General features: G+C 48.1%; 2 protein-coding genes across 6 annotated transcripts in view; one reads left to right on the top strand and one right to left on the bottom strand.

The window, feature by feature from the left end:
• The window catches only part of LOC106743484 (inaD-like protein), a 104,529-nt gene that overhangs the window by 38,154 nt on the left and 53,035 nt on the right, over positions 1-13,340 (bottom strand). For all 5 annotated transcript variants that reach the window (XM_014617370.1, XM_014617368.1, XM_014617372.1 and 2 more), the window contains 8 exons: positions 11,237-11,407; positions 10,759-10,984; positions 9,241-9,542; positions 8,777-9,001; positions 8,518-8,691; positions 8,253-8,414; positions 7,923-8,165; positions 7,541-7,771 (listed from right to left, as the gene is read on the bottom strand). In XM_014617370.1, coding sequence (XP_014472856.1) covers positions 7,541-7,771; positions 7,923-8,165; positions 8,253-8,414; positions 8,518-8,691; positions 8,777-9,001; positions 9,241-9,542; positions 10,759-10,984; positions 11,237-11,407 — 1,734 coding nt within the window. The remainder of the gene's footprint in view (positions 1-7,540; positions 7,772-7,922; positions 8,166-8,252; positions 8,415-8,517; positions 8,692-8,776; positions 9,002-9,240; positions 9,543-10,758; positions 10,985-11,236; positions 11,408-13,340) is intronic.
• LOC106743486 overlaps positions 1,806-13,340 on the top strand; it is an 83,279-nt gene continuing 71,744 nt past the window's right edge. Inside the window, exon 1 of the mRNA XM_014617373.1 lies at positions 1,806-5,260. The gene's annotated coding sequence lies outside the window, so the exon portion shown is untranslated. The remainder of the gene's footprint in view (positions 5,261-13,340) is intronic.

The raw sequence follows: 13,340 nt of genomic DNA, 5'->3' as shown, positions 1-13,340 counted from the left end.
GAACGAGTCGAGCCGCTGTTCGTGAATGTGTATCTGTCGCAGCGGCTGTGAATGATAGCGCCGCAGTGAAGGCGGAATTTATCTCGCGGTAATGAGAGTGAGAGCGCACCTTCGGGATTTGTAGATGCACTTGACGTAGGTGCGCGAGGCGCTCGCTCGCTCGAGAGCGACTCGCGTAATAATCGCGCGGGACGCTTCGATAAGCGCGCAAAGAATTATATTTCGCACCGTCGGCTTTGGACGCTCCGCCGGTTCCGAGCAGTTTCGCAATACAGAAGCGCCCCGAGTTGCGTAAACTTTTTCCCTCCTCGATTTCCCCGGGAATGACCGGGGATGACGAACGCGTTGGCAAACTTCGAGAAAGAGAAAGCGAGAGAGAGGGGGAGAGGAGTTTACGCAATCTCGGGAAGTTTTATTCGTCGCAACTTGCACAAAGTATTTTCGCGACTGAGCTAATTCGTCAAAGCGTGCCAATAAGTTGAGGAGCAATAATATCTCCCGCGATTTAAACGCGCGAGAGCATTTCTCTCTCTCTCTCTCTCTCTTGGACACTCTCACACAAGAGATCTCCGTTGTAATTTTTTTCTTATTATTTTGTCTCAAGATATTTTTGCCATTTTACTTTTTTACCTCGTCATATTTTGTCTTTCCAATTTTCCTCTGCGCTTCCCACAAACTTGTCGAAAATAAGGACGCGGGAGGGAAGTTTATTATACGAGGAGCGCTTCGCCGACGGCGCGAGCTCGCGTTGCATTTGTCGCACGATGCAAACGGGAATGCATGATCACCCTGAATTCGCAATGGCCAATTTAACGGAAAGCTGTGCGGAGTGCATCTTCGTGGTGAATATTTCATCGTCGTCTGTCAATCCCGTGAAGTACGACCGCTCGAAATTTATCCGCCGTTGACTATGTGTATATGTGCGCGCGTTTGAACACGTGTGTGAGCGTGTGTGATATCAATGAAACAAATTAAACGCAACGTTCGAATATTTTTGCCGATACGAAGCGAAGCGGAGAGAACTTACAGCATGCTTCAAGAACGTNTGCTGTAAGAACGTGAGCTAGCTCTAAGAGACATACGCTCGCCTCGTCTTGCTCGTGATTGCGAATTGTCGCTTGGCAAAGCACTCGCCGAAGAATTGTGACTATCGAATACGTATTCGAACGGACCGGATGAGAAACGCGTCGATCGTACGTCCCGGAGGTCGTACGTTGCGCTCTTTTCTTTCTCTTCATCTCCCCTTTCTCTCTTTCTTTTTCACTCAAGCCGGCAAGAGAACTTTTGTTTTTTACGGTATATCGTTATAGGTGCGCGACGCGACGACCCCGGTCGCAGTAACGTTTTATGCAGTTGCGTAAATAAAGCTCGCAATATAGACACTATGCACACAGTAAAGGAAAGGGTAGAGTAACAACAGAGCGATCACGACATCGACAGTAACGATGATGAAACGAAAGGAAACGGAAAATATAACAATGAGAGACAGTGACAATGAAAGTAACGATAATAATGATGATGATGATGATGAATGAATGATAATAATGTTAAGATGAGGACAAGAATAACAATCGTGACTTTCGCGTGCCTGCGAGACTCGGCTCGTAAAGATAATAACAAGAGCTTCACGTTCTAAGCGGTGAAGAAAAAAGGAAGCCTGGAGAGGAGAATCGATTTATTACGTAACTTGCGGTCAGATATCCCAGCGGCTACCACATCGAGGCTTATACCATCCGTTCGCCCGACGTAGTTCGAGTATCGGGAAGGCGGTCGGAAGAAGTTCAGGTATAAACAGGTTGCGAGTAAGTAGTAAACGTACGTATCGATCCCCACACGAGAGCCTCTTGATAATAGTGAAGAAAGGTGCCAGTGAGTAGTAGACAGTAGTGGAATGGTAGTAGAGCTCTACAAAAAGGCGAAAAGTTTGACATACGAGCTTGCTTGAGAGAGTTCGGTTAAAAATTGTTGTAAAGAAGATCGTAACAGCAAAAAGGAAAAGGCGACACTTAATCAGAAGGAAATCAAAGAAAACAAATAATGCGAGACTTATCAGTCAATTTTCACAACTTTGTAATTGATCTTTACTTGCCTCTCTGTGTCTCTCACGACTCTTTCTCATTTTTGTCTCTTATTCTTTTCCCCTCTTTTATTCCACCCTTTCGTCTCTTTTATTCTCTCGTTCTGCCGCCACTTTGCTGCCGGTTCTGAGCCCATTCTTTCTCCCTTTCGCGCTTCTCCTTTCATTCCTTTATCTTTCTTTCATTTCTCAAACTCTCATTCTCTCTCTCCCTTCCGCACTCTACATTTGTACGCTCTCACACATATCCGTTCACACCAGTCTCAGAGATCGTTTTTTGCTCGTTTGAAAACAACTAATCCAATTTCTCTTTCATACATCCCCGTTCTTCCTCTCTCCCTCTCTCTCTTTCTCTCTCTCTCTCTTACTCATACTCGCCCGACTGCAAAGAGACAAATGGCGAATGTAACATACGCAAAGGAACATAATAACTTCTCAAAAGACGAATGCAACTTGCTAAACAAAGATCGCTAGTACGGTCGTGTGTGTTTCGTGAGTTTGAAAGAATTTGGAAGTAATGTGAGAGAAGTCAGTCGAATGCAATAAAGTTGTTGTTGTTCAGCTACTCTACCAGGCAACTTTCATTCACTATTACAATCGTTTTGTTCTGTACTTACTTAGTCGATGGTTTGTCGGCAATATAAACCCATCCGCGGTAAACACCGAGCGCTATTACCAAAAATCTCTTTTCCTCTCCGTTTCGTTTTCATTTCTTTCTTTCTCTTTTCTCACTCTCCTTTTTCGTTCACCGTACTATACTTGTTCTCTCCATTTCCGTTTTTCTTTCCGGCGCCGACGGTGCAACGCCGAGAAATCAGAGATATTCGCACACTTCTCACGTTCACCGAATGTCCGACCTTCCTCTCTGTCTTTTCCCGCGTTCTCCCTTTTTTCCCGACTGACCGCCGCGAGGAACGAAATTACGAAACGCATCAAAAACTCATTGAGTGACCAGCGTGAGCGAATTTTCTCACACGAGCGGGGCGTGGAACTACCGATTATACAGTCGTCGGAGCAAGCCGGAAATATCATTTTGCGCGCAACAACGATGTTGTAATAATACACTGAGAGAAAAAGCGGTTGGATCTACAAAACTGTCAGCCACGATAGTTCAAAGAAATCTCAGGTCCATTGAACAAATTACCACGGCGCAACAATATATTGCATTGAACAAATCCGCAATCGTTGTCGTCAACTGACTAACTTGTTACAGGAATTATATAATTTGTTCAGTGGACTGAACGTTGCGAAAAGTTGGATTCATTCGAGCGAGATTTCATCGATCCAGCTATACTTTTTCCTTAGTGTATATATATATTGTAAAAAAGCTGACCATTATTAAAAATAACAAAAGAATATAATAATTTTCTTCCCGGGACCACGAGTCTCGACGTTACTCGCAAATTCAAGTACAAAATAGGAAGTCCTTCGCGACTATCAACGCAGGCATCGAGCTTCTCCCTCAACGCCTCGCGAATGTATAAAGCATATATACAGAAAAAAAAAAAACATACATATACATACAATAACAGCAATCATTTATCACTTAAACGCGCGATTCAAGTCCTGCTTCGCGATTTGGCAAACGGCTCACGCGCGAAAGGGTCTTCAGGCTCGGATCCCTCTCAGCTTTATTTTCTCCCTACGAGAGGCGAGTGCTTAAAACTTCGCGATGAAGCTCGCTTAATCCCGCGACGTGGGCAGCATCTCGCGCGATTCCCAAACCGCCGAGAGGAATCACAAACGGGTGGCACGAGCGAGGGCGAAGGCTGCCTCGTCCAAAATTCGCCGGTCGACTGGTGTATATCTCGCGTCCGAAAGGTATCGCATAAATCATTCAAACGCCTGAGCGCGCCTCGGAATATCGCCCGAGGCGGCCCGTGCGATCGTAAATATCCGTCGTTTTTATTGACCGTCTTATGGATGTTCCGGTTGCAACGGTACGAACGCGACGCGGAAAGAAGATAAATAAAAGAAATATATATGTACATATGTACACACACACACACACACATACACACACGGAAAGAGACCGCGTCGCACGTTGTTAAATCATCAGCGGAACGAAGCGTCGCGCGCGCGTTGTGTAGAAGAAAAAAAAAAAAGAAAAAAAGAAGAGAAAAAGGACGAGCTGAAACGAAGAAGCGGACGATTAAATCATGACGCAAATAAGCACAGGTGACGAACACAAAACGTGAGGGGAAGCGGAGGAGAGAGCGACGGGAGGAGAGAGAGAGAAGGCGGTGGGAACGGACTGGCGACAAGCGGGCGAGTGACAAACGAAATAAAAGAACACGTGTACGGGCACCCTGTTTATCGGTGTGCGTGCAACATATCGTGGAATTTTATTTCACACATAAAACTCTGATATCCCCTGCCGCTCGTCGGACCCGTTCGAGCGGTGCCGGGGGGAGAGCAGAGAGAGAGACGTACAATTTCTCCTGCGTTACATGCTTTTCCGCGCTTCGGCCCTCCTCGCAAGTGGATGGAGCGTCGCTGTTTTCGCGTTCGTCCGTACGAACGAAGCTGCCCCAGCCACTCGCGAAACTTCCACGAGCGGAATGCAGATGCCGGCGTCGACAAATAGGATAACAACTCGATGCCGGCTTGATGTATCGTCTTTTCAGCCGATATCGTTCGGTATCCACGGACGTGTGTATACATATGTGTATACACATATGTGTGCACATATATACGCATCTGGGTACACGCCAATAACAATCATACGGCGACGAACGCGAACTGCAGTCTTACCGCGATCGCTCGAGAACGACTCATGCGTTCCCCGCGCGACCTTTGTGCCGTATTCGCGAGGAAACGAAAACTCAAACGATGACAATGATGAGGGAAGGGGGAACACAATACAACGTGATCAACTCAAGACACACACACACACACACACACACATATATATATATATATATATATATGTATCAGATCATCAACACAGAGCTCGGGATGCAAAGCACATTAAACGCGTCCTGGGGCGCGCGCTGCAGTGAGTTATCGTGAATGTCGACGCACGACGTTGCGCCTTCGATTCGACTCGGCGAGCCGATCGTCCTCGCCGTCGACGAACCTGCTCGGCAACGGCCTGCTCGAGAAACGAACTGGACGACGTACTTCGCGTACGACATATGCGACTCCTCGCTAATTGTCGCTGTGGACCACAATGGACTTAACGTAAGAATAAGTCTCGGCCGTTGCATCATTTACAGTAATAAGTATCTAAAACGAGTATCTAACGAGTATCTAACATAAGAAAAAACTTGCCGTGTATATATATACATATATGTATACATACATGTATACATATACATACATACATACATATATATATGTATGTATGTGTTATATACTTGTGCTCTCAAAATTGCGAGATGGACGATGGACTTAACGTAAACACGTGCTACGTCATGCAGGCCTAATGGTGAACTCTCTGCGAATCACTATAGCTCTAAGAAATCCCACGCGACTTCGTTATTCCGTAATAAAAATGTATGCTTTGGTGTCCTGTCGAGCATTCGCACGAACAGGTGGCAGGTATATCGAGGGAGTAATCTATCCTTCAACGTTATGCACACGCAGAAGTTATCTCCCTTCCGACGTTCACTCTGCCAATCGATCACGACGAACACGTTGTACGCGCGCGAAACAAGAAGAAAGGCAGTACGCGCGCGGATGGTTATATTACTTCGTGAATCCGCGCGATGCCGCGCGAAAATTTAACGCAAATGTGCTTCACGCTCGTCTTGTTCGACGTTCGAACGCGATGTTCGTTTGGCATGTGTATGAAGTGGTAAGGACGGTTACTTCACTTTCATGGACGGAATCCTGTGAGGAAACACGCATTCGGTTTTGTGCGCACGTTACTACGTTCTATTTAACCGACGAGTAAACGCTCCCTCCGGCGAGAAATTTGCTCGATAATGTGCGCGCACATTAGAGATGGATGATGTGTACACAGAAGCTGGCGTAATTAACCTTAAACACTGATAATATTGAGCTTACTGCGATTTTCAATGGTATGTATAGGTGCACACATTGAAAATCGTGGCCGTTAAGGCGCGTACGTTAGCTTGCGTGCGCGCAACAGGCATCGTGTAAGTCTTCGACGCCTATTTACTAGAGATTTCCTGCAATTTTCGACCTTATTGCAGTTTCATACAGACGTAAAGATGAGAATTGTAGGAGATTCAGCCAAATAAGTGTTGAAGTTTACATGACACCCGGTGCATGACGAATCGACGTCCGAATCGCTTCTTTTTCTCTTTTCGAAGAAACGGTTATCCTGTCGGTGTTTTTAACTTTTGATCTAATACATACATTCGCTTGAATTGTTCTCAACGCGCTTCTCCTGCTCGGATTTCCGTTTATCGTGGATATAATTAATCATCCGGTCGAGAGAACTTTTATCCCATAGTTTCTCCGACTCGCTCCACTCAGTCCTGTCACTGAAGAATATGAGATTCGTCTAACTTGTCGCCGAGTTGTACCATTCGAAAATAAAATGGTCCTCTGTCTCTCCTGTATTGTTAATTCGCACTGTTTGAAAACAAAAGGTTCCTTTGATCGGCCATTGAGAACTGATAGCAAAAAGATCGCAACGTCATTCAATTTGATTCATTTCAGAACGGGTAAAAATTACACGGTTGTCCTCAGGACGCACAAAAATGTGTCGCGATCTTCTCGTTGTCAATTTCACTATTCTAAAATAAAAGATCCACTTGACTTGCCGTTACTACGATGGAGGATCGCAGCAGGAAGTGACAAGAATAACTTTCCATTCCGTTCAGTTCAGCCGGACTTAATTACATAAGATTCAAATTCGTAGTGGAGTGATCGCGATACCGCTAGATGACGCCATGCGGTCTGTTAATCGCACTTGAACGGATTTAGCGGATCCGCTATTATTAGTCTCGAAGTCTCTGATACCATTTTTAGCGACAAATCGAGGTCGCAGTACGACCCGACGACATAATAACAGAAAAGATTTCTACTCCTCTTCTCCTTCAACGGTAGTTGTACAAGTCGCAAGGAAATTATTCGGACGTCGATTCGTTTCGTTTTCTTCCAACACCGTCCATCCCAAGCGCACGACGATTAAGCACGATTAGCCGAATCATTCGATAGCACACACACACACACACACACCATCGAGCTAATCCTGTGCGGAGCGAAGATCTCGAAGACACGCGAACCGCAGTGAAATTTAGCAGAGGCAAGAGCCTTGAGTCCAACTTTCCGATTGCAAGAGCTAGGTTAAAAACTCTCGGATTTGACGAGGTTGTGCTGATGCTTCAGGCCCTCGATCAAATCCATGTGGTGAGGCGGCTCGGTCACGTTGACCTTGCGCTCGCGGAAATACTCCCGCCTCTGTTTGTGGCTATCCACGATCGAGCAAGCGGTCGCCTCGGCGTCTCTATCTCTCGTAGCCTCGGTCTGGTCGTCCTGATCGCTCACCTGGACAATACTGTCTGGTATTGGCAGCGGCTTGGCCACGCCGATGCGTACGGTCCCCTTCGGGGCACCTTTGAGGGCCTGCACGGCCTGGTCCAGTGTTGCGTTCTCTAATGCGATGTCGTTCACAAACAGAAGCCGATCACCCGGTATTAACTGCCCGTCGACCTGCGCCACGCCGCCAGGCACGAGCGACCGTATTACTATCACAGTTTCGTTGGGGTTCATTGGATCCTAAAAGCGTGCCGGACGAAAAAAAAAAAAGAAGAAGCAGATCGGATGGTTATTACAGCTTCTCGTCGTTCCTCGTCGTTTCTTACTCGCGAGGACTCGCGTACGGTAAGAGGAAAAAAAAGAAAAGAAAAGCAAGGCCTCACGTTCGCACCTGATAATCCAAAATGGAGAACCCAAGGCCCCTCTCTCCTTTAACCAATTCGATAATTTGCGGCTCGGAACTCCACATCGCCAGACCGGTCAGCGGTTCCAACGAACGCGACTTCATTTTGTTTAGACTCGCGTCGGTCACCGTGGCCGTGGTCGTCGTAGAAGCCAAGGAACCGTCCGACTTTGCTTTTACGAGCCGATCCATCGTGGGCAACAAGTTCTGCAGTGACCCGCCGAGGATGCTCTACGGGAGAACACAGGTTTTCGCGGGGTGTACCTTGAAGTGGCGCGCGCTCGACTTGGACGCTGGCGCGATCGCTCTACTACTCACTCTGGTCTGGAAGGCGGCCTGGTGCTGAGCGGTGTCGATCGGACAAAGCGGATCCTGCGAGGCGATGTTTCTTCCGCAGACCATGCGAACGTGTATAGGCAACTCTTTCAGCACGCTAACCACTTCCATGTGATTGATGCCCAATAGGCGGTAGCCGTTTACCTACAATAGCGCGATATCGCTTTTAGAGATTGTCCGACGGAGGAGCAGCGCTTTGAGAGGTAAACGCTAGATAGAGGTAAAAGAGACTGGGAAATTCGATAACCTCTAGCAGCTCGTCCCCGGAGCGCAGCGTGCCGTTCTGTCCGACGGGGCCTTCCGGCAGGATGGAACGTATGTAGTGATGAGGCCTGACTTCCTGGCCGTTCTCCACGTCGACCGTTCCCTCCAAGCTAATTCCGAGACCGCTGCCTTCGGCGAACTTCTTCAGTTGAGCGACCTGTTTGGACGGAAAAAAAAAGGAAGAAAGAAAGGAAAGGAGATTGTATTCGAAGAGCTTCCTATTTTTCGGAGGTGGTACTCACCACTATCTCGGTGTCGGGCCCGACGATCTTCTGCCACTTGGACTTGATCGCCGCGCGGATCTGAGGCGTGAGCTCGCTCGAGGGGTCGCTCAACAACGCTTCCACGTTGCTCGCGTCATCCTGCTCGTCCGACGTTCTAATGCGCTCACCCTCCTGCAGAACCGCGCTGTCCACGGTGGTGTGGGACTCGCCCTCCGGCTCGATCTCGGTGGTGGTTTCTCCATCCTAAGGAGAGAACGCGTGCAGAATAGATTTAATAACGTTGATATAATACGTGAGAACGCGGCCGGTCGCAAATTTACCGGGAGAGAGCGAGAGAGCGGAGAAACGTTAAAATTCAGGAGGCGGGAGAGCGAATAAGTAAACGAGCGAGCGATCGATGGTGAGATAATATTTGATTAATAATTAGGGAGGGGGGGAGGGTCAGAGGTAACTCGCTCGACAAAAGGGAGGAGAGAACTCACCGCGCTCATGGGGAAACTAGGTAGGCTCGTTATAGATGGGGAACTCGGTTGAGGTAGTCTCAATTCGCTCGCGGCGATCGCTTGTTGAAGCTGCTCGAACTTTGGTCCACGTAGATATCGCTCCAAGCATAGGGCCACCGTTTGCCCCGTGCGTCTCAACACTTCCACGGCCTCGTGATTAGTGTAGCCTTGCAGGGAGTGCCCGTCCACCTCCACTATTCGATCGTTTATCTGGATCTTATTGCTGAGATCGGCCGCGCTGCCCTCGCTGATGCTCTTAACGAAGATCCCGGAGAGCTCCTCTGCGAGAGAACCATACGATTTTTCCCATCAGCGATGTGCCGGAAGGCAACGTTGTCCTTCGATCGATCGATTCGCGCGCGTGATTCCAACCTTGCGACTTTTTCGAAAAGATGTCGAGATTGTCTCTTTCGTTGAAGTGGCGATCTCGATATACCGTCATGTTAGAATTCCTGTTATAAGAATCTGGACATCGTCTGATTTCTGATTGACCCCGTTTGAGTGAACTTCCGGTCGGGGTGATGCCAAGGATTGCTTTCCAGTAAGAGACAAAAGTCGACGCAAATCTAGTTATATCATCCAGATAAACAGAAATGCTGAACACAGTATGCGAATTAAATTTAATGTACGCTTTACGATGCCGTTGCAACAGCGCGATATGTTTGAAATATGCTTGCTTCCAGAAATATTCATTTATATTACGCCATAATTTTAATCAAAGTATCGACTTCTCATTACTATAATAATTCCGGATTAATTGCATTCTCTTTCGGGTAAAATAAGCAGAAACATTTATCGCATCAAAAATATCGCCGCAATTTTCAGATCCACCTTTCCATCACGTAACTTTTCCTCTAGGAAGGAAATGTGAAAAGTCAAATGTTTTCAAATTAGAAAATTTTAATTACACTTTTTAGAAGTTCACACCAGAGGAGACTCTCTGGGACCGGATCGTGAATCTTCTCTAATGTGAATTCGTGAAAAATTTCTTATTTGAGAACATTTCACTTTTCACGTTCCCCCCTAGGGAGAAAGTTACGTGATCGGAAGGCAGATCTTTTATATACTGACAAAATCCTTATTGTACGAGGACACATTTTATTGTATTTATATTAGTCATGATTTAGACATTATACTGAAATAACTCTATTAAGGCATCTATTATCCTTTTCTTTTTTACCAAATGCGAAGTAAGGATATGATGACAACAAATAATAATATAACCAGACCTGTATCGACTTGTGTCTCCTGCTGGAAAGCAATCAAAGTTATCAACTGAGTAACAACGCAGGCAAAAATTTGCGCCCTCTACGAAGTCTACGAAACGTGTTGGAAGAAAAGTGAATCTGTGTGTTTTACATTGTGATTAATTGTTAATTTATTTTCGTTTGCTTCTGTTAACACTATTTGAATATTTCGCGTGTCATGGCGGTGATGGCGTCTAGACTCTTATTATAGGGGGTTCCATGTCACGTCACCACCTCGGACTTCCGTTACCTTTCTCGCAGACGTATCCGGCGATCGTGATCCCGAGGCCGTAGATGTCCTTCGTAAGCTCGACCGTGAAGCGCTCCATTTCTGGCAGTGAATTAATATCGAGGGGCTCCATCGTGAGCACCGGTAGATCCTGCAACTGCACCGGAAGTGGCACCGCCGGTATAACTGGCATCGTTCCAATTGGCATTGGGTTGCGTACCACGTCCATGATGAGACCGGGTCTTGCCTGAGGCAGACAAATTTTTCCACGTCACGCCGGCAGACCGACGGAAGAAACAATTCCTCGTCCCTTCTCTTCTCATCTCGTCTCGACGCGGGGGATAGGAGGGACCAGGATAAGGGACAAAAGACGAAGGGAGGGGCGAAGGGGGTGAATTCGCGTCGCAACGCGACAGTGGAAAAATGCGACGACGAGCCGTGTGGCGGCTCCTGAGCCGCTGGTGCGCACACAGACACGCAAATACACACAAACACTCACGTGCATTTCAATGTCGGATTCCTGCGAGTACATGTATCCGTCGTAGCTCGAGTCACCCGGCGCGTGTCGCGCGTTGTAACTGTCCGAGACGCAGTGCGCCAGATGCCTCTCCAGCTCCTCCGGATCCCCGAGGATTTTCGTAGGGACGATCGGAGCGTGACTACCGAGAGCCTGGAAGCACAACAGGAAAAAGGGGAAATTTTACATGCGTCCTCCTCCCGTCGTCGCGTTCGCTCGGCTCGCGTTGCGCGCTCGGATTTGTGAAAACTGGAGGCCTCTCTCTTTCTCTTTTTCTCTTCTGCCCCCATGTCGGGCTCAAACGGCCACCCCGCCGGCGTGTATTTTCCGAGCGAGACCCTGAGATCTCGGAATACACGCACGGAGGAGCTTCGATAAAGCTCCGGGTGAATGCGAAATATTAACTTCGCGCCCTTCGGTTCTTTCCTCGCAGAATTTCTCACGAGGATTACGGCGGGACCGCGCATGGAATAATAACGATTGTTCTGCGCGTGTTAAGCCCTGCGAACGGATTGCGAAACGGTGTGTACCACGCGGCATCAGTTTACAAAGAAAGAGCTTTGCTGGCGGGGTTTTAAAGAATTCCCTCACAACCGGCTGCAGTAGAAAGCACCACGTTCTTGCGGTGTTGGGCGTCCAGACCGGCAAAAATGCCGCCGCTTTTCAATAAACGTTCAGCGTGTGTCGCGAATTCTTTCCAGCGAATCGACGACCGACAGATTTTATTCCGGGGCGTGTAATGCGTCATTTTCCGGGTATCTCGTTCTCTTTTTCGACTTTTTAACTTCTACAGCTGCGCGCGCGTTATGTCACGCGGGTGCCGGCTTTATCACACCTTGCTTTGCAGCGACGCGAAGCAACCGGGGGGCCTCGAGGGAATTTTATCAGGCCTCAACAAGTGATATTTACAAGTCAACAAGCAACGGGGACAGTTTGTTACAATCTTTTTTAAAAAACAAGAAAAAAGGTAGACAGAGAGAAGGAGAGGTAGAGAGAGGAAAACAGAGAGAAAAACAGAGGGAAAAACAGAAGCTCGACGAGAGGACCGGTCACGCGCTGCTTAATATTCGTGCGGCGGCCGAATTATAAGCCGAGTACGGGATATAAATATCGATCAGGCGATAGAAACTGAAAGCCGGGAGCGAAAAGCCGTGGTGGACGGAGTGCGCTTTTTCTCCCGTGCGCAAAGCGCGTTGCGAGAGTGTCGAGGGCGCGCGCTTCGGCATTATCTTTTTCTTTTTTCGTTTCTCTCTCTGTTTTCCCTCTTATTTTTCCTCTTGCCCGCGTCGAAGAGCGGTCGGTGGAAAGTAAATGAAGACACTTTGTTCCCGCGAAAATATGGCCGCGCTTAACGCGTTTCGGTTCCCGCGGGGACCAGAACACGCTGCGTAGTTTAATTATGCCTGCTCTGTCTGCTAAAATTAAAGGCTCGCGGATCTCACTCCGCGCTCTTCGTGCGGATCTCGCGCGTTCACTCTGTTCTCGAGCGATCTATCCGCGCGCACGTCGTAAACAGCTCATTTATTACGAAAGATAAACTCGAGTGGCGGTTTCCTCCTATCGTCCGAATTTCAAGTTTAATCCCGCGCGGCCGGCGTGCAATTTCTATTTTCCGCAATTCCACGAGCGCGCGCATGGGAAATTCCGGGCTCGCGTCCGCTCGGCGGCGTCGCACGGCACGGTTACCGCTGGAAATAATGTTGCCGTCGCGCAGAGAAAATATCCTCCTGCATTATTCATAATCTCCGAATTACAGCTGGTCGCGGCGGCCCTTCCGAAAACCTCGGCACATTTTTCTTCGCCCTCGACTCCCCCCTCTCCCTCCCTCCCGTTTCCGGCCTCGTCGTTATTCTTGCCTCCTCGCGAGATCCTCGCGCGAGAAGCCCCGTCCTCTGGTCTCTTCAGAGTCGCGCGATATCGATCGCGTTGCAGTCGCATCCGTAATGTATCGCCGTAATGGCTCGCAATTTAACACAATTACACACGTGAACTCCGACCGGGGGACGCCGGTACCGATAGTCAATAAAGAGCCTTGACAATGACGTACGCGCCGTACCATCAATCTCCAGGCACGGCGAACATCTTA

Source organism: Dinoponera quadriceps, unplaced genomic scaffold, assembly GCF_001313825.1.
Source record: "Dinoponera quadriceps isolate SergipeBrazil2010 unplaced genomic scaffold, ASM131382v1 scaffold1069, whole genome shotgun sequence".
Lineage (NCBI taxonomy): Eukaryota > Metazoa > Arthropoda > Insecta > Hymenoptera > Formicidae > Dinoponera > Dinoponera quadriceps.
The sequence above is the reverse complement of the archived record's forward strand: the minus strand, read 5'-3'. Positions and strand labels throughout refer to the sequence as shown.